This window comes from Watersipora subatra, chromosome 9 (assembly GCF_963576615.1).
Source record: "Watersipora subatra chromosome 9, tzWatSuba1.1, whole genome shotgun sequence".
Classification (NCBI taxonomy): domain Eukaryota; kingdom Metazoa; phylum Bryozoa; class Gymnolaemata; order Cheilostomatida; family Watersiporidae; genus Watersipora; species Watersipora subatra.
Genome location: NC_088716.1, coordinates 1,908,826 through 1,933,065, shown reverse-complemented (window position 1 = coordinate 1,933,065; position 24,240 = coordinate 1,908,826). Strand labels below are relative to the sequence as shown.

Genomic DNA, 24,240 nt, shown 5'->3' with positions numbered 1-24,240 from the left:
ATTATAATTGCTCTTTTCTTTTATTTCCACACAACATCACTTGCTTTTACCAATTATTCCATTAGCCAGTAAAATAAACTTCATACCAACATGTCAATATCATGTAACTGCAAGGTTTAAAGACAAGGTCACAAAACATTTTTATGTTATTCTAATCACTTAGCTTTGGTAGGGGATTACGTTATTCTTGCAGATTAAGCGGATTAACAGTTGACATAAAACCATGGTCAGGGTTGTCACCATTATGAGAAAACATAACTACTCATTAATGAGCACTGCCCTCACTTGTGCTTGGATATAAAACTCATAGCAATTTCAACAATTGCCAGTCTAGACATCTATATATTTGCATTAGCCGTGCAGTAGCACTAGTAAGTGTGTCACAGCCATGATGCTGTCAGGATAATTGCATTACAAACTTTTACTATGGGTAGTATGCACTATACATGCTGTACAAGTCTTTTATAATGCATACTAATGAGTATTGATTCAGTGACAGTATTACCTTCTGCACAGTGTGCAATGCTAGATACAGTGGAAGTGTTGCTAAGGTACATTTCGTAGTGTTACAAGCAATAAAAACCTCTGCATTACGGTTGATTGTACATACATGCACAGTACATTTTCATGAAATATCATTCCAAAATCAAGTATAGTGTTGAAAATTGCAACACAATTGCAAGATGTGGATGGTATTAAAATTTGAATGTAATTAGGCAAACAAGTTGATCACCACTAGCATATTGTAGCTTATATGATTGGAATCTGGAATATGATATGGGACTTACTAGACAAGTTCAGTAGTGCTAACAATAGTATTGGACGATCTTGTACAATGCAGTACAGATGCTTAGAAAGTCAGTAGTGTCAGCTGGTTCACAGTATCATTTTCATACTAATTCACAATTGCAGTACGCATGCAGTTTCAAGTTTTTAAGAATGTGCATTAGTACTATGTATGAATTGCTGGGTTTTAGGTAATGAGTCATGAAAGTAAATAGGCAGTGGATGAAAGTAGGAAAATTACAGTAGGAGCACGGTTTAAGTAACAGAAAATGTCCATTTTGCCTTGTAAAGTTGTAATGCGGTGGAAAATTACTGTTTACTGAGCTGCAATTACACAGTACAGATTTAACGCATCACAACTCTGAACCATTCACACAAATCAGCAGTCTGATTGCATTACAATTGTTTAGCGGAGTTTAATCAGCAAGAGCTTGGTTTGAATGGGTCTAGTGTTATATCTAAAAGTACAAGTATACACCACAAAAAGTTGCATTGTTTCAATAGACATTATTAAAACTGCAAATTAATAAAATGTTGCAAGTGATCAACATTTCACTGTAAGTTTAAAGTCTGTTGTTAGAAAATTCTGAACAATGTTCATACTCCTTGAAATAATGTAATCTTTAGTTTTGCGCAATGAGAATGCCTAGGCAAGTAAATGCATTCAGCTAGTTTATAAACAATGCTTACATTAGTAGTGCTGCGGCTCACTGAGATTTTTTATTTTTATAAACAATCATGAAAACAATGTAGCATAGTAACACACTTGCGTTGGTAATATAAAATTTTCTTTCCTAACTCAGAGTCACGAAAAACTTCAAAGGCTGAAAAGAAATTAACTTCTAAAAGCTTTCCTTGAAGCAAAGCAGTTGCTACTGCTCAAATATGTAAATTTGATGTAGCTTGTCATGTTTTCACTTTTCAGACCCCAACTATATATCTTACAAAGGCTTTAAAGATGTGGTTGCGTCAAAAAATTTGATTTAATTAAATTAAGACCCATAAAAGGCTGAAACATCAGCTACAATTTGATGCCATTTTTGTCTTTGTAGACCAACCCTGTTCAGAGATATATGCATTTAAGTGGGGCCCGCTTTTAAAAAGCTCACGTTCCAGCGGGTGCTTCTTTCGTGACGTCACAAGCAATATATCTGAAAAGAAACCACGAGCGATAAATATGAGGTAGCTTCCTTAGTCAATCATCAGCGTAGAATTTTTATATAGGCCGTAACAAATGTTGTCAGTCGTAAGACGCGTTGGCTGTGATCTCAAATTTAGGAATATTACTATATTATTAAATCGCATGGACATCGATATTTACTAAATTAATTAACATCGTTACTTTAATGAATTACTCGATCGACACGTTTTATTGGCGAACAACATGATTGTAAAAATTGCTGCGAAGGTGACTGTGAGTTTTCTTGGCATCAGGTAGTAAAAGTTCTACGGAGGAAGATTGGAAAATGGAGATAAATTTATCTTTTACTATGATTCTCCTATAAAGTTTCCTGTTGAGTTTACATTCAGATTATATTTCCCTGTTTGAGGCTGAAATGTAATTTCCTGCGCGTGCGAGATACGTATGTACAGTGAATTTTTAATGGCTTCTTTCTAATCTTTAGCATCTAGCAATACAATGGCTTAGATTGATGAATATACTAAAGGTAATATTTTAGTACTCAATAATACATGTACTAATTAATAAAATTATACATTTTTGCTATCACTAATTATCTTTTTATGTTTTTTTATCGGTTCTCCTAGCTACATTTGCTTCAAATTTTCTGTGGCAGTTTTATGTAGTAAATTAGATTCATGATTTGACTTTAGATGTTCACTTTTCACTTGTAGAAAGTGAAGAAAATCGATTGATCAATGCAAATCCTTAATTTCCAGAACCGAAGCTCCGAATCGTTGGCTTGGCGTACTTGTGCCTTTGTTAAACGTTTATTCGTTTTTAAAATTACACTCGCAGTCTATCAAACTCCCAATTTGAAAGCTTTCAGTAGATACGCTTTAGAATGACATATTTATGAATGACATATTTTTATTGCCTTTGTGTTACTGATTACAGGATGTTTATGTCGTCCCACCATCCGAAGCAGCTTTGTCAGTATAGAAACTGCCATAAAGGGAAAAGAGAGACTTGAATGTGTGCTGTATAAACCATGTTTTGTTTAAGTTTCTTGCTGTAGATGAATTTGTCTTATTGTATCAGCTAAAACTATGTGAGTGGCCACGAATTGATGAATATTTTTAATAAAAGCTTTATGCCGGGATGAAAATATTTTGCTTGTAAAAATTATATAATAGCATTATATTGTTGACGATAATGCAAAACATGATTTACAGAATATTGTATTGAATTGGATACGGTATATGGATGTCCGCAGAGCTGGAGAATGTGAGTTCAAATCCAGTTTGCAGCAGACTTCTCATCCTTAAAACTCTATCCCTATGTATATTATTTTCAAAGGTAGTAAGAAACTAGTTTTCAGTGTTGGCAATGATATACGGCCCCGCACCAAGGATAGGCGACGGACATAATGTGGGTGGGGCTTTCGGGAGGCTGTATACAGTGTCGTATAGGGACATGTCCCTATACGACACGGGCTGTATATCATTAGTGTGGGTAGCGGCGGAAGTGTGCTGATACAAAGACCTCATTATACAGTTAACTTGACAGAATTACCGTAGACCGGTAGAATTGGTAGTCGGTACTCAAATGTTTACATAGCATTTAGAAAAAGTGAGCAAGACTAATTTTTAATTTTTGTTATTTGAGGCCTTTGAAACATTCATAATAATGTATCTGTAGTAGGGTTTAAAATTTTATTCTAACCAACATGAGCAAATACAAAATAAAGTATATGCCGATAGAGCCGCGTAGGACTAGACTTTTATCGCAAATAGCCGATGTGAATACGAGATATATCGACAGATAAATTCACTTGTGACATCATTTTGGGCAAGTCTGGGCATGTTTTTTTGGCCTGAGCGTTTTTACGGCGACCATATTTTTCCGATTTCAATCTTCAAATATCTTGGCAATGAGATTGCCTAACACAACATACAACATATCAACTGATAGAGAAAAAAATGCTTTCTTTTAGGATCAACTCAAATTTGACACAACCACATTTTTAACAGTAAAAATCCTACCAACAGAAAACAGTATAAGCCTACAAGCGTTGCGAGGTAGCATCATATCCTAAAAAACAAATGAGCTAACAACGACTCTTTTTTATATATGTTGGGTAATATGTGATGTGCTCTCATGTGTGACACAACAGTTGTGATGCAGTCCACCAAAAAAATTCACAGACGTTAAAAATAATCACTTTTTGTCAGATTTATCTTTCTGTAGCAGAGTTTAATGTATGACACGAGCTAATTAAAGTTATCAAAGCGTTTTTCATGAAAATATTAAAATGTTGATATCATCTACATGTAAATTGTTGCAACTTTTACCTACTATTTATTGAGTATAACGCATAACTAATCTTGATGTCATTATTTGGCAAATAATTTCCATAAACTTTTTGAAACAAATATTTTGAAAGGGTCCATTACATAAAATTTTAAAAAGTGTTTTAAAAAACTATTGGCATTTTTCAATTTGTTGAATTTCTGCATGTGGTTTTATGTGATTTGGTTGCTGGGATGTTTCAAAATTAAAATTGTTAACATTTAAGTGCAATTATAAGGCTCAGAAGAAAAAGATTTCTCCAAAAATTATGTCAATCGTTGCACTTCCTGTTTTTTCCTCTCGTGATGCCATCGGCTATTGCAGCCAAGTTGCAGTGTTATGCATCTTTATTGACATACATCTTATTTTGCGTTTGCTTATGGTTGTTTAAATGAAAATTAAAATATAGGCCTATACTTAGACACATTGCTATAGCTGTTTCAAATTTTTCTAAAGATAGGTTGATTAGAATTAGTCCCATTGTTTTCCATTAACTACTGTATGAACACATGAGGAATCATTGATAATGAGACAGTATGTGTATTTTGATAAACAACAAGCATGACTATTGATGTAATTTTTGAGGTCTGGGCACATTTCTTTTCTTGTGAGCATTGTAACTGGAATTGAGTTTCGCAAATTTTAATCTTAAAATATCCTGCTTGTCCGAACTCCGAAAACCACCAGCAAAATTCCATATGATAAAAAAACTTCAATACTTTTTGATTAACTCTTCAAATACTTGACAGGTAAAATTGCCTTAAAGATATTAAACCATAACTGCCACGAACAACTTTTATCGTATTTACTAGATAAATCAGACATGCTGATTCCGATTTTGTAATCAAAATAAAGATTAGGCCACTAACTTTCAGAGTAATAAAGGAATTTTTATAGCGTTTTAATGTCGGTCTCGAAAACAAAACGATCGGCATAACAAGCTCCGCCCATAAATACTTGACGTAACCTAGCTTTTTAGGAACAGAAGTTACGTATAGATGTTTAGACCGATTTAGAATAATAGAGATGGGTGTTTTAAAATATATTAATATCTAAATCCAGCTTTAAAAATAATATCAGTCTTTTCTGAAAAGTAGATAAGCTATTTAGAATTGCATATTTAAAAAGCGCGATAACAACGCTAGCTCGTGATAAAACCGCGCTTTTTGAGCTCATTTTTCTCGGCGTCCAGCCCATTTAAACGTCATGTAACTATCTGCGAGCAATTTTAAATAGTTTATATCTCTTTCATAAAAAATGAAATTATTTTACAGGCTGGATTTCGATAATAATGGGTTTTAAGACACCCATCTCTATTATTCTAAATCGGACTAAACTTTCCTAACTTCCGTTTCTGAAAAAGCTAGGTTTCGTCACATATTAATGGGTGGAGCTTGTAATGCCGATTGTGTTGTTTTCGAAACGGATATTGAAACGCTTTAAAAAAGCCTAAATGACTTTGAAGGTTAGTGGACTAATCTTTATTTTGAGTACAAAATCGGAATCAGCGTGTCTGATTTACCTAGTAAATACAATAAAAGTTGTTCGTGACAGTTATGGTTTAAAGCAAATGAACTATGTATAAAAATTGAGACTAAAATGTCACAAGCGTCTTAATTACTGTTTAAACCATATAAGAATTGCTGACATTTCGGGAAGCACAGCGAGAGTTATATTAACGTGAAATAGACAGCAAGGAGAACCACACGTTTTTAAAAAGCTTGCGAAAAATCATGGCAGCTTTGACTATCCATCATAAGTGGCCTCTGAGCACAAGTTTTCTCATCCTGCATATATGCAAAAGCTGCAAACAAGATGCCTGGATGCTTGTATAGGCAGTTCATTAGCTCAGCCTTTTCATTAGCCTTTTCATCACCCAATACAAATTCCAACCAGTTCTATTTGTAGATGGATGAGAGTGTAAACTAATCTGTGGTAGTGTTCTTTTAAATAGTTTTTACAAATTTTTGTTGCTCTTTGCTGATTTTCTAGCCATAGTACAAGATTGCTAGGAGTGTTCTTGGTCAGTGTGACGACCTAATCTTCTAAGCTCTCATTATCCTTGTGTTTTTCTTTTAACTGTCTCTGGCAGTAATGTTTCATGAATGGGCCAAATTCTAAAAACTATATCTCAGCAAATTATCACAGCAGGAATTTATTTTTCAAAAATAATGTTTGCGTTGCAACTTTTCAGTCTTAACCTATTACAGAAAATTTTATTAAATTTTGCATGCTTGTCACACAAACTAAGCAAACAGCCCATTTATTCAGTAGTATCATTTTTTAAGCGACACAGATAATTGCTTGAGAATAGCAAAGCACATCTGCCCTTTATCTTTGGTAAACGATATTGTTATGAAAGTAATGTGCAAGCTATCTTCACAACTAACTGTCAACCATGGTAATGTTATGCAGATGTAAGTGTGTCATGAGTAGATTATCAACAAACAAGTTTTTCCAAACTGTTTATATATACCAGTACAGCCTACACTAACAGATGTGTCAATAAAGTATAGTGAGTATGCCTAGGCAAACAATTTAAACCAATTGAAGCTGAATGGTCGACGCTGGTAGCGGCATTCTTGGGAATCAGTTTGCATGTTGTAGGTTTGACTTCCCTATTATGCAATGTTTATCCCAAACCTCCAACCATGGCTTGGAACCAAGGAGGTCCAGGGCTGTTATTACCAGAAAACTAGTAGCCTACCCTGTCAGTCTGGCACGCTGAATTTGCAAAATTATTACACATAGCTGCAAGGTGGTTAAGCTGAGCCATTGTTAGGGTGCACAGCTGCTCCGCCAAATATTTTGAGTTCAATTCTCCGTGCAATGTTTTTCCTAACCTCTATATTTAGCTTTAGACAGATGGACAGACACGGCTTTTATTAATATTTTTAGTATCATTCTAAAAACTGTCTTCACAACCGAGTGGCTGGTAGTAGGTGAGCCAAGGCCTTAGCTTGAGGAATTTGACTTTAACGAGTCCTTCTACTGAGGAGTCTTCCTTAAAATTTGACATAAATATTCCTATAAAGTATACCTATATGAGTATAGTCACTGATATGGACCATTACATAAAGAGGGCTCTTGTTTGTAAACTAAGGAAAGAGAAGATAATTCTGACAACTTATGGAGAAGTGCTTTCTGCAAATCCTACTATTTTAACTGATTTTAGATTCATCAGTATTCATAAGAAATCTAGCTCTTAGCAGCACTGTTTTCTAAGTTGTTTGAAAAACTGTTGAGCACTGCCCTCAGAGAGATATGAGAAAAGCTAGCTGATTAATGTCTCAATCACTCCAATTACTACAGATAACACTTTCGCTTGGACATTCTCCAGCCTTCAAAGCTCAAATCTTGCCCTTTGTACATCTTCTTAATATCTTTTTTTTACTCTTGCATCACCTGGGATGGTTATATAACTAATCTTAACCCATGTTGTTTCTTTTATGATTAGTTCTAAACCTTTCATTTTGTCATTTTCAGACACTGGCTCTACCCTATGGTTATACCAATATGCTGTGTGTGGCATGTGATGCTTCTCACAGAAAGTCCAGCAACCTGCTGCAGTCACTTGATCATGTCGATGGTTGTATTATGTTTGTGCAATCTTTGAGCACTCATTTACAATATGGCTGGTACATCTTTTGTCTTACACAATCTGAATTTAACATCATTCATACTCTCCTCAATCCATGCTTTCCTGGCATTGGTTTGCAGTGCTTAGTCTTGTGCTGCTGTTATTAGACTATCTACCTCTTTCTAAAGGCTTCTTCTTGTCATCCACTTTTGTGTCCCCGTACTCTCTGATTACTTGTTTTTATTTGTTATTTTTCATTCATCAGTTTCGGTGTATATTATCTAGCATAGCAAATTTCCGTTTTTCTCTAAATTCTATATTTGTATTCCTTCTTCATTATTAGTTATCAGTTCATTTAAAATATGTATAATTTCTTCACTCTGGTCTTTGTGTATTTCTTCAGAATGCAGCCTTCATACTTTACAGTTATTATTGTTATTATTATTACTAGTCCCATGGCAGTCCGCTGTATCTTGAGGAATGGTCATGTGTGTCGATAATGTGTAGAGAATAAGTATATTTTTGAATATTCTATCCTTAAAGAAGGCAGCTCATTATTGCATGCATTAAGGTAGTTGACTCTTAAGCTGTATACCACACATTTGAAACCAATAAAAACAACGATTTCTAAATCTCTAACCCTGGCTTCAGAGGCCCAGACAAAAATTCCATATACTATAGAAATGATTGACTAGTGTCTGTTCTGTTTGATGTGCTGTTATTAAAACAGGTAGAAAAAGAATGCCTGAACAGGTTCTTCATTAAATGAAGTAATGCGCTTAAACACTCTCTGCTTGATAAGGTAGCATTTTATTGGCAAAAGGCAATGTTTTATTATTTACAATTATATAAATATAAAATGGTAGTAGAAGCAAGAAAATATCTTCTTTGTAACTATTGATGCACCATTGTAGTAGTAGCCAATGAACTAAGACAAAATAACTGGCGTTTTGCTGCCTTCATCGCAAAACTAGCTGCATGCTATTCTCACAGTATGTTTGTTCAATTGTAGACAGAACAGTGTAAGCTTGTTAATTAGTGGCATGCTTAATGGCCTGTTCATGGTTTTCTGAACACCTGTTAAGAAGTCGATTAACACTTTCAAGCAGTATAGGCCGTGCGCCAAAGCAGTTTATCTTGCATTTCCATTTGCACCGTTTTTCAGGGGAAATTTATGCAGTGCTTTAGACTAATTGTTGTATGGATAATTCAAAGCTGAAGAAGTGCCGTAGCTGTCATTTCCACTTCTATGAGAGATTTGATAAAAATGATTTTTTAGGATTTATCTCCCCTGTAAAAACGATTCTTTCCATAGAAGCATCAGATTAGCAACTTTTTCATCAAAATTATTTCGCAGTGATTTAGAATGTCAGGGTGAAGTCAAAATTTACTTTCTATCTATTGTTGAACATTCCATATCCTATGATTGTTACATGCGCACTTAAATTATATACATGTACATACGTATATGTACATAGGTATATAACCTTAGATTTCAATAGCTTGATTTTACAATTCAAAATAAAAACATTATAACTATGTTTTATAAACTGACACTGATGAATCATACAAAATAATAAAAACACATTGTGAACATTTTGTATGTGTTTGAATAATGGTGTTTCTACTTTTGTAGAAATTATCTTTTAAATTTATTTGTTATTGTATCGTATTTTTTTAATTATGTATCAATATGTTGTTGATTAATTAACATTAATAACCAAAGACAAATTTTTTAGCGTAGTTCTGCATGATCATACTATGTTTGCATAAACTTATTGATGTGTGCTATTTATTTTTGGCACCCTTGGGAGGTAATAAAATACAAACTAATTTAGTTGGTTTTAATGCATTTACAACTTTTTGGATAAAAATGTTAGGTAAACCAGCTGTTCTAGTACCTACCATTCAGTCCCTTTTTGCCATGACCATAACCAGTCAGCCAACATCCACATTTGCAAACTATATTTGTTGTGCCATAAATAAAATGCTATGAATTTTTGTACTTTGTGGAAAAGTAGCCAATTTACAGACAAGTTCGAAAGATAGACTACCATCATCGAAATCAAACCATCAGTTTTGTGGTTTTATATTCCCAAACCACTTCTTGGTAATTCAATTCATAATTGGTTTGTTTTTCTTTTACATCACAAAACACTTTGATTTCATGCCTGATAAAAACCTGCCTATAAAAGCTCTGCTGGCAGCCATCAGTTGTGCATTTTATGGCAAACTTTGGTGTAAGGAGACTTAACTTTTGTAGTGTGAACAAATTTTACCAAAGAATTCATTAATTTTAGACACAAATCAACGAGGAGACAACTCCAAGTTCAAAACTACCTCTAACGAAATTAAAAATATATCCACGATAGGAGGCAAAATTGTTCCGCCTCCTATTATCAATTTGCTATACACATTTTAAATAATTTTGATATATACGAAGGCCTCTTATTAGGGGGCCTCCCATCCTACATATTTTGAGTATATATATATATATATATATATATATATATATATATATATATATATATATATATATATATATATATATATATATATATATATATATATATATATATATATATATATATATATATATATATATATATATATATATATATATATATATATATAGTTTATATATAGTTTATATATAGTTTATATAGTTTATATATTAGTATATACATACTGTTTATATATAGGTATATATATAATGATATACAAACAATGTATATATAAAATTAAACACATTTTAACTAATCTTTTCTCGTGACAACTATATATATTTATATAAGTGTCTATATAAACATAGTTATATATCTTTATTAAAACTGAATCAAGCTAGATAGCTATTAAGAAAATCTGTTGAGCCCTCTGATGGTAACACTTGCAGTAACTTACCTAGTTGTGTATGCTAGAAGTATTCAAATATGTAAAGATTTGAACTTGGACCCTTCCATTTGCCAGTCCTATCACTCACCAATTAAAACACACGAGCTTGATAGATTTATTAGGCGATATATGTCGCCATGTTAGTGCAAATACGCCACTACCCGCCATTACTGCGAAACGTCAGGAAAAGCGGTAACGTAATTTTATGTGTGCTCAGTTGTAGCAGCAAGTATAGCTAGCTCTTCTTAGTAAGCTTTCTCACATAGCCATTGGCGATGTGCCAGGCTAATTGCAAGTGACTGGCAAGTACATTACCTCTCATTAATTATAAGCTGAATATCAATACCTGTGCAAGGTCGGGCATTCCGCTAGTTTAAAATAAAGATTGGAATATATTTACTCTATGAAACCTGTGATTGCTGTTAATCAGGAGTGGATAAATCTTAACTATATCATTTGCACTTCTGGTGAGTAGAGGCATTTTACAAACCATGTGTGACAAGTTAGATTAAAAAACCTGAGAGATACTTGTCTTCAGACTACACCTTTAGGACTTTCAAAAACCATCAGACAATTTGGTTTGATTTTGAAAATAGAAGATTCACAATATATCACAATATTATTATGTGGAAAAACTTGTAAACTTGTGTTAATACGTTTTGTCTGATTTAACTTAAAAATAAACTGTTTTTGTGTTGGTGATAATAAAAAACAATTATTTCATAAATGGATGTTTGTGTTGAAGGCCATGGAATGAGCATATTATAAGACTACAACAGGTCTGCTAAAGCTTACTCTGAAAATAACGGGATGTGAGATAAATCATCACTACGCAATTATATACATTTAGCAATATCTCTTTCAGTGAGGCCAATTTTCAAATTGTTTACCTTAAAATCTACTACCAAGCAATTGAATCGCTATATCGTGAAGCTCTACTTGAGACATTGAGAAGTGATATAAAGTGTTCTTAGCTAGGGATAAAACAGCTGAAACTCTATTATTACGTAATGCCAACACAGTCATACTTCAACTTACGAGCCTAATGCGTTCAGAGACTGAGCTCGTATGTCAATTTACTCGTATGTTGGTGCAATTTATTTATATATAGAACAATTAAATATATATTGATTAGTTTCCATACTCTAAAAAATGCAAATGAAACACTCAAAACAAGATATTGTAACAGAAAGAACATGCTGGTTATTGTCCTAACTTACCACGTGCTTTTAAAAAAACAAATAAAAAATAATGCAAGGATGTGTGAGAAATTGAAATGTAAAATTAAATACATACAATAGCAGCCAACGCTAGCATTTGCCAGAGAGGGAGATATAAGTTATCCTTCATTACAACAGTTGACTTTGATTAATTTGGATTTTATCAAAGTCTTAAAAGACAAACTTAGAAGCAAATCTAAAAGCAAACTTTCATTTTTAACTTAACGTAATTAAAATTTCTTCGGCGTTCATAGTTTGAAGTTTCTTGCTGGTTAGCTATTTTTTCCTCACGACTAGCCGGCCGTTTTAAGATGAACCTATCTAAGGACGTTTGCTTTTGTCGCCCTTTCAACATGTTGCGATTAGGACGAACACAGGTGTCGTGACAAAGGTTAATGCACGACCACTAGCCAACTTGTCCGAATGTCTATTTTTATAGTTTTGATAGAATAGCACCGGCCTTTTCAAATAGCGTCGTTTCAGTTACACTGTCACCGGCCAATTGTTTATCTTTTATCCAATGCCTGAGCAGTCTCTCCATCAGCAGTCGTGAAGATCGCTGCGCCGTTTAGAAACTATGGTTAGTCCTTTTGGGAGCTAAATGCCCTGAATATAATCCTTTTGTTGGATAATTGTGGATGTATTTCTGTCATATTTCTGAGCTAGCTCAATCACGCATACACATTTCGCATATTTTTCAATAATTTTCTGTTTAATATCAATTGTTATCATTTGCTTTTTCTTTGCATTATTTTTCATTTTACTGGCAAACTTTCGGTCTACGCGCAGTACTTTTAATTCACATAATTCTGCATTGAAAGCGCGCACAAAAACACAGTACAAAAGTATAGCCTGAGCAGTTGAAAAATACAGATTGACGCTGTTGTCATAAAACACTTCCGGCATACTTGGCGACTGACTCACGTGCTCGTATCTCAAACATGGCTCGTATGTTAGTGCTAAAACTTGCTTAAAAGCTGACTCGTATCTCAAGTTTCTCGTACCTTGGAGCACTCGTAAGTTGAGGTATTACTGTACTTAGACAGCAACAACACACCAAATGCTGCAAGTTAGCTTACCGTCCATCCACCAGAGTCGGTGGTCTGATCACAATAGACTTTCAAAGAGTATCCTGTTCGGCCGCGAGGGTAAACTGTGTAGACTCCACTCCTGGTAAACTCTTTGCATCTCAAGTCCAAACATGTTTGAGGAAGACGTCCAGAAAACAGGAAATCTCGGCAATATTCCTATGAAGAATCATTGCACAGTTTATACTTAGAAAATGACAGACAGTTTTATCTGAATGTTGCGCATGAATGTTAATGCAAAATAAATCTCTCAATTCATCACAAATTGAAAGAAAATGTTAGTCTTTAATTCATTTTAATAGGTGGGACACTTTTGTGCACTTTGTTTGAGTGAACTAATATTTGACCAGCTGATCATTCAAGGAAATGTGTATTGCTATGTGCTTACAATAGGCTATTTATAGTTTGTGTACTTACAATATAATACTAATCTTATTTCATTTACCTACGCTACGTTGCTTTATGCATTTTACTATAGACCACTTGCTATACAGCCATCCAACAGATTACTTACGTTATGTATTTTCAAAAGAATAATTACTGTATTTACTTACAATAGATTATTTACTTTAGGTACATACAATATATATATATATATATATATATATATATATATATATATATATATATATATATATATATATATATATATATATATATATATATATATATATATATATATATATAAACATACATATATATGTATATATATATATAAAATATATATATATTTTTAAAAAATGAAATCGTTTCATTTTTGCCGATTTCCAAGAAACTGACATTTTAGACACTTTTGAGTGCTTTGGTATTCTAACTGATGTCCAACGCAGTGTAAGTAAAGGAAATGACGATGATATTTTTTTCGAACTATCCTTATGAGATTATTACAATATTTAGTTATAAGTTTGGATCACTACAGAACAATGACTACGTAGTACAGATTTTGTGAAAATCTATATAAATAACACAACTTGTTGATATTGCTAGGTATGACGTTTTGAAATGTAAACAAAATTGTGCATTGGTTATATATTATTACTACATTAATAATATTGGTTATTCTAATAATATCAGTGCATTTTACTTCTAATATTGGCCAATATTGCATTTCTCCTATTGCAGGGGGAGAGATATAAACATATAATATTTTCCTTTCATTATTGCTATTTGTTGTATATAATAACACTCACACCAAGTACATTACAGCTACCATTGCAGTTATCCTATTGCACTGCAGTGTTATTTGACTGCTAATATTGCATTTCTCAACCATCAGTACCCTTTCTTTTTTTTCCAATATATTTTTGGTCGTGGGCTGTATGATGGGATTTTCTAGTTATAGTTAATATTATCATTAGATGTATTAGTACAAATGTTGTTACAGAGATTCTCATATTTACTACTTATATGTGTATGTATTTTAGTTTGTCAAATACTAAAATATAGCATCAGAGACAAAATAAATATAGTTGAAGTATTGATTAAATGGAATAAATGAAAGTCCAAATACTACATATTAAAGTAGGCGCACGTACGCAGTAGCACTGTGGCTACTTAAGGCGCTGGATTCACAAAAGTTTGCATAACTCAGCTATGAAGAAACCATGTCTGTCAGTTTCCTCAAAATTTGAATTTCCACAAAAAAATCATTTCTCAAAGTTAGCGAACTAGGCTGGTCTTAATCTAGGTTTAACAAGTGGCTCTTGACATCTCTTTTATTGTTACTAAGCATTGAAATTTTACGTACATGTATCTCAACTAGAAGACATACATTGTGATAGAACTCTACATGTATATTCAATTGTTTGGGCTAAAAGCAGATTAAAATATTATGAGTTGTATTAGTAGTAACTAGCATTCCAGAAATCTAGTATTTTAAGGAGAGTCTTTTTTGTTGCATATTTATTTGATTATAGTTTTGAATTTGATTGTATGCCACATGCATTTCTTCTGAAATTTTATTTTTTTTAAATTAGGTAAATTAAAATAAAATTTTAAAAAAATGAACAGTCCTGCTTAGCAGAGTAAAATTAAAATAACTGATATAAACTTACATCAGTCGTAGCCTCAGCAGCGAAGCTGACAGTGAAGATGATAACTAGTGTCCAGGGTAAATGCTCCATTTTACTTCTTGTAGAGGGCAACGAATGTGCGTTAATTTATATGATTCTGTTGCACCGTGTGATGTCAAACTCAATAACGCCAAGCCCTATGAGTTCCGCTTCACTGTTCTCTATCAATTGCATTGTTCCCTGTGGAAGTGGTTGCATTGTTCCCTGTGTAGGTAGTTGCATTGTTCCCTGTGGAGGTAGTTGCATTGTTCCCTGTGGAGGTAGCTGCATTGTTCCCTGTGGAGGTAGTTGCATTGTTCCCTGTGGAGGTAGTTGCATTGTTCCCTGTGGAGGTAGTTGAATTGTTCCCTGTGTAGGTAGTTGCATTGTTCCCTGTGTAGGTAGTTGCATTGTTCCCTGTGTAGGTAGTTGCATTGTTCCCTGTGGAGGTGGTTGCATTGTTCCCTGTGTAGGTAGTTGCATTGTTCCCTGTGGAGGTAGTTGCATTGTTCCCTGTGTAGGTAGTTGCATTGTTCCCTGTGTAGGTAGTTGCATTGTTCCCTGTGTAGGTAGTTGCATTGTTCCCTGTGTAGGTGGTGCTATTTTTAGTTGCAATCATTTCTGTGCTTTAACCTAGCTATTTGATAAAATGACTCGTGAAAGAGATTGGCAAAGAAATGTCTTATAGGTGCAGGTGGTTACCTCAATATAGTAATAACATGTCATCAGTGGTTACCTCAATATATAGTAATAACATGTCATGGGTGGTTACCTCAATATAGTAATAACATGTCATGGGTGGTTACCTCAATATTGTAATAACATGTCATGAGTGGTTACCTCAATATAGTAATAACATGTCATCAGTGGTTACCTCAATATATAGTAATAACATGTCATGGGTGGTTACCTCAATATAGTAATAACATGTCATGGGTGGTTACCTCAATATTGTAATAACATGTCATGAGTGGTTACCTCAATATAGTAATAACATGTCATCAGTGGTTACCTCAATATAGTAATAACATGTCATCAGTGGTTACCTCAATATAGTAATAACATGTCATGAGTGGTTACCTCAATATAGTAATAACATGTCATCAGTGGTTACCTCAATATAGTATTAACATGTCATGAGTGGTTACCTCAATATAGTAATAACATGTCATGAGTGGTTACCTCAATATAGTATTAACATGTCATCAGTGGTTACCTCAATATAGTAATAACATGTCATCAGTGGTTACCTCAATATAGTAATAACATGTCATCAGTGGTTACCTCAATATAGTAATAACATGTCATGAGTGGTTACCTCAATATAGTAATAACATGTCATCAGTGGTTACCTCAATATAGTATTAACATGTCATGAGTGGTTACCTCAATATAGTAATAACATGTCATGAGTGGTTACCTCAATATAGTATTAACATGTCATCAGTGGTTACCTCAATATAGTAATAACATGTCATCAGTGGTTACCTCAATATATTAATAACATGTCATAAGTGGTTACCTCAATATAGTAATAACATGTCATGAGTGGTTACCTCAATATAGTAATAACATGTCATGAGTGGTTACCTCAATATAGTATTAACATGTCATGAGTGGTTATGGATAATTTATTTTATGCCTAACTAATATGAATGCACACACAACATCAATGTTGAATCTGCTGTCTGCTGATTATGTTGTGACTATATTTAGTTTGTGCACTTTTGCTAAGCTTGTGCGAACCAATTTGATTATTACTGGAATTTGGTGTTTGGGATTCGGGGTTTGGGATAATAGGCAAAAGTGAAAGTTTTAAGAAGCGAGGCAAAAAGATGCAAGACAAAAAAACTGAAAAATAAAAATTAAAACAAAATTAGAAGTAGTTTTAGCGTACTGTAAGCTATTTTAATTTAATTCAATTTTAAGTGATCATGCATTTAGTATGCTAAGTTAATTTTAAATTAAATTAAAATATTATGTTATGTATAGATACGAACTACTTGACATTCGAGATTGGTCGCTGAACGCATTACCTCAGATCTTTGATAAGCAGGAAGGGAAAAATACAAAAACTAAGAGCAAACATTTTTTTATGGTAATATTGATTGATTGAAACATCTAACAAAGATTTTTCAAACACTTTCTTTATTAGTTAGTATTAAGCTACATTTACAGTTTGTCAGACATAATTAGTCTTGAAAAGTCTTCATGTAATCTCGGGGGCTTGTCTTTTTCCCCCAACAGATATAAGCAATACTGAGAACTCTGATGAAAACCAAGTTCAATGATTTCATCAAATAGAATTTTTTGGAACAACATCAAAGAAGGAGCCCACATCAATACTTTCCGTCTATCGTGTTTCATCAATATTATATTACTGGTTATAGCCAATCAATATCTTAACGATGAGTGATAATGTATTGCTCTGGAGAAATATTATACAGAATACAGACATTAAAGGATGCACTAAGTTGTTCATATAATCACTCTCAGTAGTCTCTCTCTATACTATGTCATCCATATTATATTACTATTCATAGATAGTCAATATGATGGAATGTTTAGAGCTTTGCACTCACATCATCTCTCAAAAGACTGCTTCTGATTTTAATCCAAAGTGTTTAGTTTCTTCATCAATATACGTGTATAATATCACTTATTCTTATCAAATAGTCAAACTGGTTAGTGTACCCTCGTGATTTTCTTGTAAATGAACACATTCATAGTTTCACAAGAACTGACTATTATGTGATTGCTTGGTATCAACTTCTCTATTGTGTAGAACTAAAGATGAAAGGTACTGAAGACAAGGTGGGAGGCATCACTAGGCATGAGAACTAGTGACAGGAACAGCGCAGATCTATCAAGTCTTTCATCGTTAAACACCGCAACTTGTCTTTAGCATTCTCTTTATTATTTTACACTTTGAAAATTTCATTAAAACTAAATATATAAGTCTTCTGACATTATTTAACTTTTAATACATGATTACAACCAATATTTTAATTATTAAAAACTGCAAACTTGAACATTCATTACACTTGGTGACCTTGAACTTGGTGTGGCTTACTGTCGTAATATACTGCTGTGTCAGTGCTTTTTAATTGACTGATAACTGCATGTCATAAATCTAAATACTGTATATTAGTTCCAGGGTGTACACTGGATCAATTCTAAACAATACCGCACGCTTTCTTTTCATTTATTGAAACATGCAATTGTACAGTAGACTATCTCTACCCTAAATGTCTCAAATAGGACTGGGTAACAATATTATGCCAGCAAACAGTGTATTATCATCTGGACATAAAATGCAACTTGCCTCTAAAAGACAGTACTTTTATAAACAAACCTTCTGCAAGGGTCATTTATGATTTGCTATCATTTCACTTATAAAAAAAACTTGCTCTTACTGAATCTTCATTGACACAGTTGATATGGATAAAGAAACTCTGTTGTCTGTGAAATACTGATTTGAGTCAGAGTCTCTAAAATTGCTAATATAAGTACTGTATTCTTCTTAGTGTTGTGTTCATAGTGCTGACTACCGTTATAATCTTTTGTATTCGCTATCATTAGTTGACAAGTGTGACAAAGAATATTATCACTGTTGGATGTTATCACTGGGGATGAACAATTGTGATGTAATTGATATTAAAGTATATAAATTGTGACTCCAGTTATTTCATAGACACATCAACTTGTAAAACCCAAAAAAATATTAACTAGAAGGGAATAGAGCCTCTCATCTTCACATTCATGAACCAGCTGAAAACAATTACCATCAAACCCGCGCAAAGACATGCAGACTGATTGTAAAGAAGCATCCCTACCTAATGCCTATCTGCAGCCACCAATATAGCCACATCATGGTACTGGGATCCATTAGAGCTGTAAGAGGAAGGGGCCCTCACCAATGTTTCTGATGAACCCAAACAGATTCACATAAAATCAAACTTTATTTGTGTCAAAGGACCAACCTGATGTATGAAAATATCTTTCCTTGAAAATAACACCCCTCAACGGAACTACCGGATGATCCATTTTTAGTTGAAGTAAATATGCACATAAATGGGCTAAGATGCTCCAAGACTACGTGTTGGTGACACCTGTAAAGTTTTCTTCTCACAGCTCGACATGTCCTTAAACTTGGCGCAGTGAGACTGTGTCAAATTTTGGTTACCTAAACGATCTAAAAGATGAACCAACCTAAGGTCTAAAGCTTATGTGGGCCTATTTATATTTTGTGTTTTATAACCATTTATCGCATGGTAAACAGATAGTCATATGACACTGCTTATTATTATAATAATCTTGAGAAAGTAAGCTTCCTTACAAGCAAAAACAGGTCACTTAATTCAACGGAACAATTAGCGCAACCGACTTAGGGACAATTAATTGAAGAGGTGTGAGTCGTAGCAAAGAGTCATATGCCAGGAAAGGAATGACAATACAATAGTAACTAGCGATAAGACATGAAAGGAGTGACAAACTATAACAACAAGTCATGAGGCAGGATATGAGTGATACACCATAGAAACTAGTCATGGGAGAGGAAATGAGTGATAAACCATTGGAACTAGTCATGTGACAGGAAAGGAATGATACACCATAACAACTAGTCATGTGACAGTAAAGAAAAGACAATACCATAGCGACTACTCATATGACATGAAAGAACTGATACACCATAGCAACTAGTCATGTGACAGGAAAGGAATGATACACCATAACAACTAGTCAAGTGACAGGAAAGGAGTGACAATACCATAGCGACTAGTCATATGATTAGAAAGGACTGATATACCATAGCAACTAGTCTAGCGTATTTACTCACTTGGCCAGCTTACGCATTTCAAAGCCGATAAAGGAATTCACTCCTGCAAAATGGTTTTTTACCACGAGTTCCGAAACAGCTACGGACCGAAGTTGTGATAGCCCCTATTTTATGTCACAAAGACTTTACTCCGTATACCGGTCGTGGAATGGGAGCTTTCATGAAAAGCTACAACAATATAAAAATATGTTGGCAAGGCCAAGGTCAGCATGGCCTCTGGTTAGTTTTATTATCGTCTAGGCAAGTTTTACTGGGGTTTTGCCCATAAATGAATGCATACATAAACAGCACAAACTATATATTGGGCAGTTTGTAGCTTTGTATAACTATTAGACATGTTTATTTACCCAGATTGCTCAAGGCAGATTACCCAGACACCATTCGATATCTGTTCCAAAGACATGAGGTTTATGTCAGCTTAGCAAGGTCAAGTACCAGATCATTACATGAATTTGAGATTATTTGATAGTTAATTTTTATCAACAAAATTGCTAGTCAAGACAACACAATTTTTGCCATCTTCGAACTAGTTTCTTGATTTCTTCAGCCCAAAATCCTGTAAACTGCCTTTGTAATCATTTGCTCACAGAAAATATGCCCTCATTTCGAATTATCATTATTTAGGTAGAAAATGAGGCCACAAATTGCAAGCCTCTTTTCTTGTCATTCATGTCTTTTTTCACTTGATAGAAACTGACGCAGCAAACTGTAGCGGATGCAGCGCATAGAACAACACATTGAAACTGGCAAAACAAACTGAAACATGCACAGTGCACTGAAATAGCAAACTGAAACAGCAAATTAAAACTGGAACGACAAAATGAAACTAACACGATAAACTGAAGTTACAATATAAAAAATGACGAGGTATTTTATTCAATTAATATCTTTAATAGCCTTTCATGGTTATTTAGGATGATGGAATGTAAGTGGGATGACTCCAACAGCATCCTGATCTTACATACTGGTGAATTTCTAGTTACGTTGTGAGCCTGTGTTCATATTTCGGTGTCCACAAGGTTGCTATGTTTTAGCTGTCTAGGAGTTACAAAGATGTACGTTACTGTTGCAGCAACATCTATGCACTATATTCTGTAAATTCCCTATTGTTATGGTAGTCCAAATTACCTGTTAGTTAGATGAGCGAAACATGCTACATGTATATTCAGACTGACAGTGGTTGCAGGTACTCTATTGCTGCCTTAGTTTCAGCAAGAAACTTTCAATTGCTAACAATCCTGCAGAGGTGAATTTAGAGCTCTGCCAGAGACAAGAGAACATGCTTGGGTGTTCTTTACATTGACCTAGCTCTCTCTATGTCAGAGAAAAGGCAGCGTTAATAAATTTGAATGAGGTCACAAGTGCAGAAAATCCTTTCACTGTATACTAAACAAGCCTCAAACTTTTACCTTCGGTCAGCTTAATGGAGCATGTAAAACTAACTGAAGGATTTTTAGAAATCGGGGACTAACTTTAAAGGTTGACTTGCAACAAAATTCACATGATAGTTATTTAGTACCAACAGATTGACCATGTCTTATTTGGCTGCGTTGAAGGTGGCAAATATCCTGAAATGTTATTACAAGCTCTTAAAAGCTACAAAATGAGCAGTTTTTGCAGCCATCCCGAAAACGCTGTAAATTGTGTCAGGGTTTGAAACAATAGATGACCAATAAGTCCAAAGAAATAATAAATTGTGGGATCACGGAACACGACAACTGCTTCAAAACATTGCACTGAGCATTGTGATACATCAACAAGAAAACATGAAAATCAAGGGCAATTGCTATGCTGCTAGAATTATCAAGCATGTGACTGGTCCAACCATTACAGTTGATGCAATACGAATGTATGGGACATCAGTTGGATTGGGAGTTGTCTGATCATTTCAGTGAAAAGCTTATGAATGAAAAACAGCACAAACTTGCTACTAAATCATGATTATTATTGATCAAGATGGAGACTAACTGGCTACAACATATATTAATGGCTATTCAGTGAAGCAAACAACTCTACAGAGTGTCAAGCACAAGGTATATCACCAATACTACAAGAGCCAGCTAGATATATGACTTGTTGGCGCGAAGTAGCAGTCAGCACACACAAGATCAGCAACCAGTCATCAGCAAGACAATTATTTACAACACTTTATTTAGTATATTTAGATATAGCTTATAACATCATGTTAGTCTAGAAAATGTTGTATTGTATAGCAGTAGCAAAAAAATAGCTTAAATTTTCATTAACTAAGGCATGGTATTTTATGCAGAGATATTGATAAAATGGCTGTGAAAAGAATGGCATAAAATGAGAACATGTTTCTTGCTTTATATAAACTAGCTAACTAGTAGCGTCCTAGAATGAGGATTACTGCAAAATTAATTTCACAATGCTACTCCTATTAGTTTTAGAGTTATGGCCAGTTTTGTACAATTTATTGCCAGACTTAGGAATATTTTTCGCTTGTCGTCATGAGATTCCAAGAACAGTAAGGAATTAAGAAAAAATTTCTCGCATAATTTCTTAAACAGAAATTATGCGAGAAATTATGCAAAAACCATAAGCAAAACACAACCAACCCATGACCTTTGGCAATGACTCAAGGACAAGTATAAAAGAGAGGCAAAATTGACAAGAAAGGAGCGAGAAGCTGGCCGCGAGCCAGGCAGCAAAGGGGAACCGGCAGCGAGGAATTTGCAGCGAGCCAGGCAGCAGAGGGGGAAGCACAAGAAAGAAGAAAAGACAGGTGAAGACTAACAGAAGCTCAAGATAGCTAAAGAGCCGGCAGCAAACAGCTTGCCGAGGAAATACATAGCAGATATGATTCACCCAAAAAGGTGGCAAGCCAGGAAGCCATAGAGCCCTGAGAAGAGAGTTTATCTAGCCCCCTGACTGCAAGAGCTACCAATGCACACCTAATAGATACATACTCATTGAACCTAGTAAAGCCATAACAAATAGGGCTAAGTATACAAGCATATAGTTATTTTTGCTTGAGCTAGTAAAGCCTGGTTTCCATATGACAGTGCAATGATCGTGCGCGGCCCAGTGATTGTGCGCAATGCATTTCTCGGGCCACGATGCAGTGTTTCCATATCGCGCGTAGGCGCCATGCTTGCATTGGACAAGGTGGACAATTTCCTTACTTTTTCGTAGGAGAGACATATTTCTTTGGAAAAAACAGCCCTCCGTTGCAAAATTGCGCTGTCATATGAAAACCAGGCTTACTCTTTCGTGTGGGTGACCGATTTCTTCGGAGCCAAAGCCCTCCATTTGAATTGTGGGATAGGTTGAAAAGGTCTCGCGATGTATTGTGGGATACATCATCATGCGCACCCATCGCAAGGATCCATTCTGTTAGATCCTTGCGTGTTGCGACGCGCGATGGTCGTGCGCTGACATTTTCATGTCACAGCTGGCCTACGCACGACGTCGTGCGCCTTGCGCTGTCATATGGAAACCAGGCTTAAGCCTTGACAGAATAATTGTTATTTTGACCTTTGGAGGAAAATAAAGTTCACAGACACTTAGAAACAAACCACTGGTGTGTTATTGTGGATTATAACTTAATTGTATTAATAACCTTCAGACAGTTGCCTACAAGAGATAGTAGGCCTGCAATCTCAATAATACTTGATACTTGGGCTCATCCTTACAGCAGCGCCTTACTGTCAAAACAAATTGCAAGAATAACTATAGTAGCACCCATCTCCATTGATTGAGTTGTGATTTCAATTTTGCTTTCTAGCAACAGTCTGATTTTTGTGGGGCAGAAGTGCCACTTTGTCTGCGTTCAAAAATTGTTATGGGTGAAATTGAATTCAAGGTCAAGAGGCTAACCACTACACATAGAACGATAGAACCATTGTAGTATTTCACTTAAACGAAACACACACAATCAATACATTTTCTATTACTCTTTAAGTATCAAATAATTATTACAACAGTTATTACAACAAAAACAAAACTACTCATATATTAATTATTAATTCAATTTTATATATTCATTTAAAATTTCTCGTTTGACAATTGGAATCCACTTCCAAAACGGCTCAAATGGGGCATAACTGAACATGATGACTTCTGTTTACACTTTCATGCAACGTCATTCGTTGAAATATTTTCACAAATATACTTCATACATTTAATAAAACCATGTCTGTTGTCCTTACGCGTCTTTTTCGTTATCATCGCAATGCTGTCACTTTGAGCACTGAAATCTCAAAACCTACCGTAAAAAGTCATTTAATTGTTCAACCTTAGCTCAAAGGCGTGCATATCATTATCTGATAAACATGACAAGCCTGTTGG

General features: G+C 34.4%; 2 protein-coding genes across 2 annotated transcripts in view; both read right to left on the bottom strand.

Annotated features, from left to right (window-relative positions):
* LOC137403553 (uncharacterized) overlaps positions 1-24,240 on the bottom strand; it is a 411,606-nt gene that overhangs the window by 309,740 nt on the left and 77,626 nt on the right. The gene's annotated exons all lie outside the window — the stretch shown is intronic.
* Positions 15,262-15,708, bottom strand: LOC137404165 (type VI secretion system spike protein VgrG1b-like). Its single transcript, XM_068090320.1, has one exon. The coding sequence runs from the start codon at positions 15,706-15,708 to the stop codon at positions 15,262-15,264; it is 447 nt and encodes a 148-aa protein (XP_067946421.1).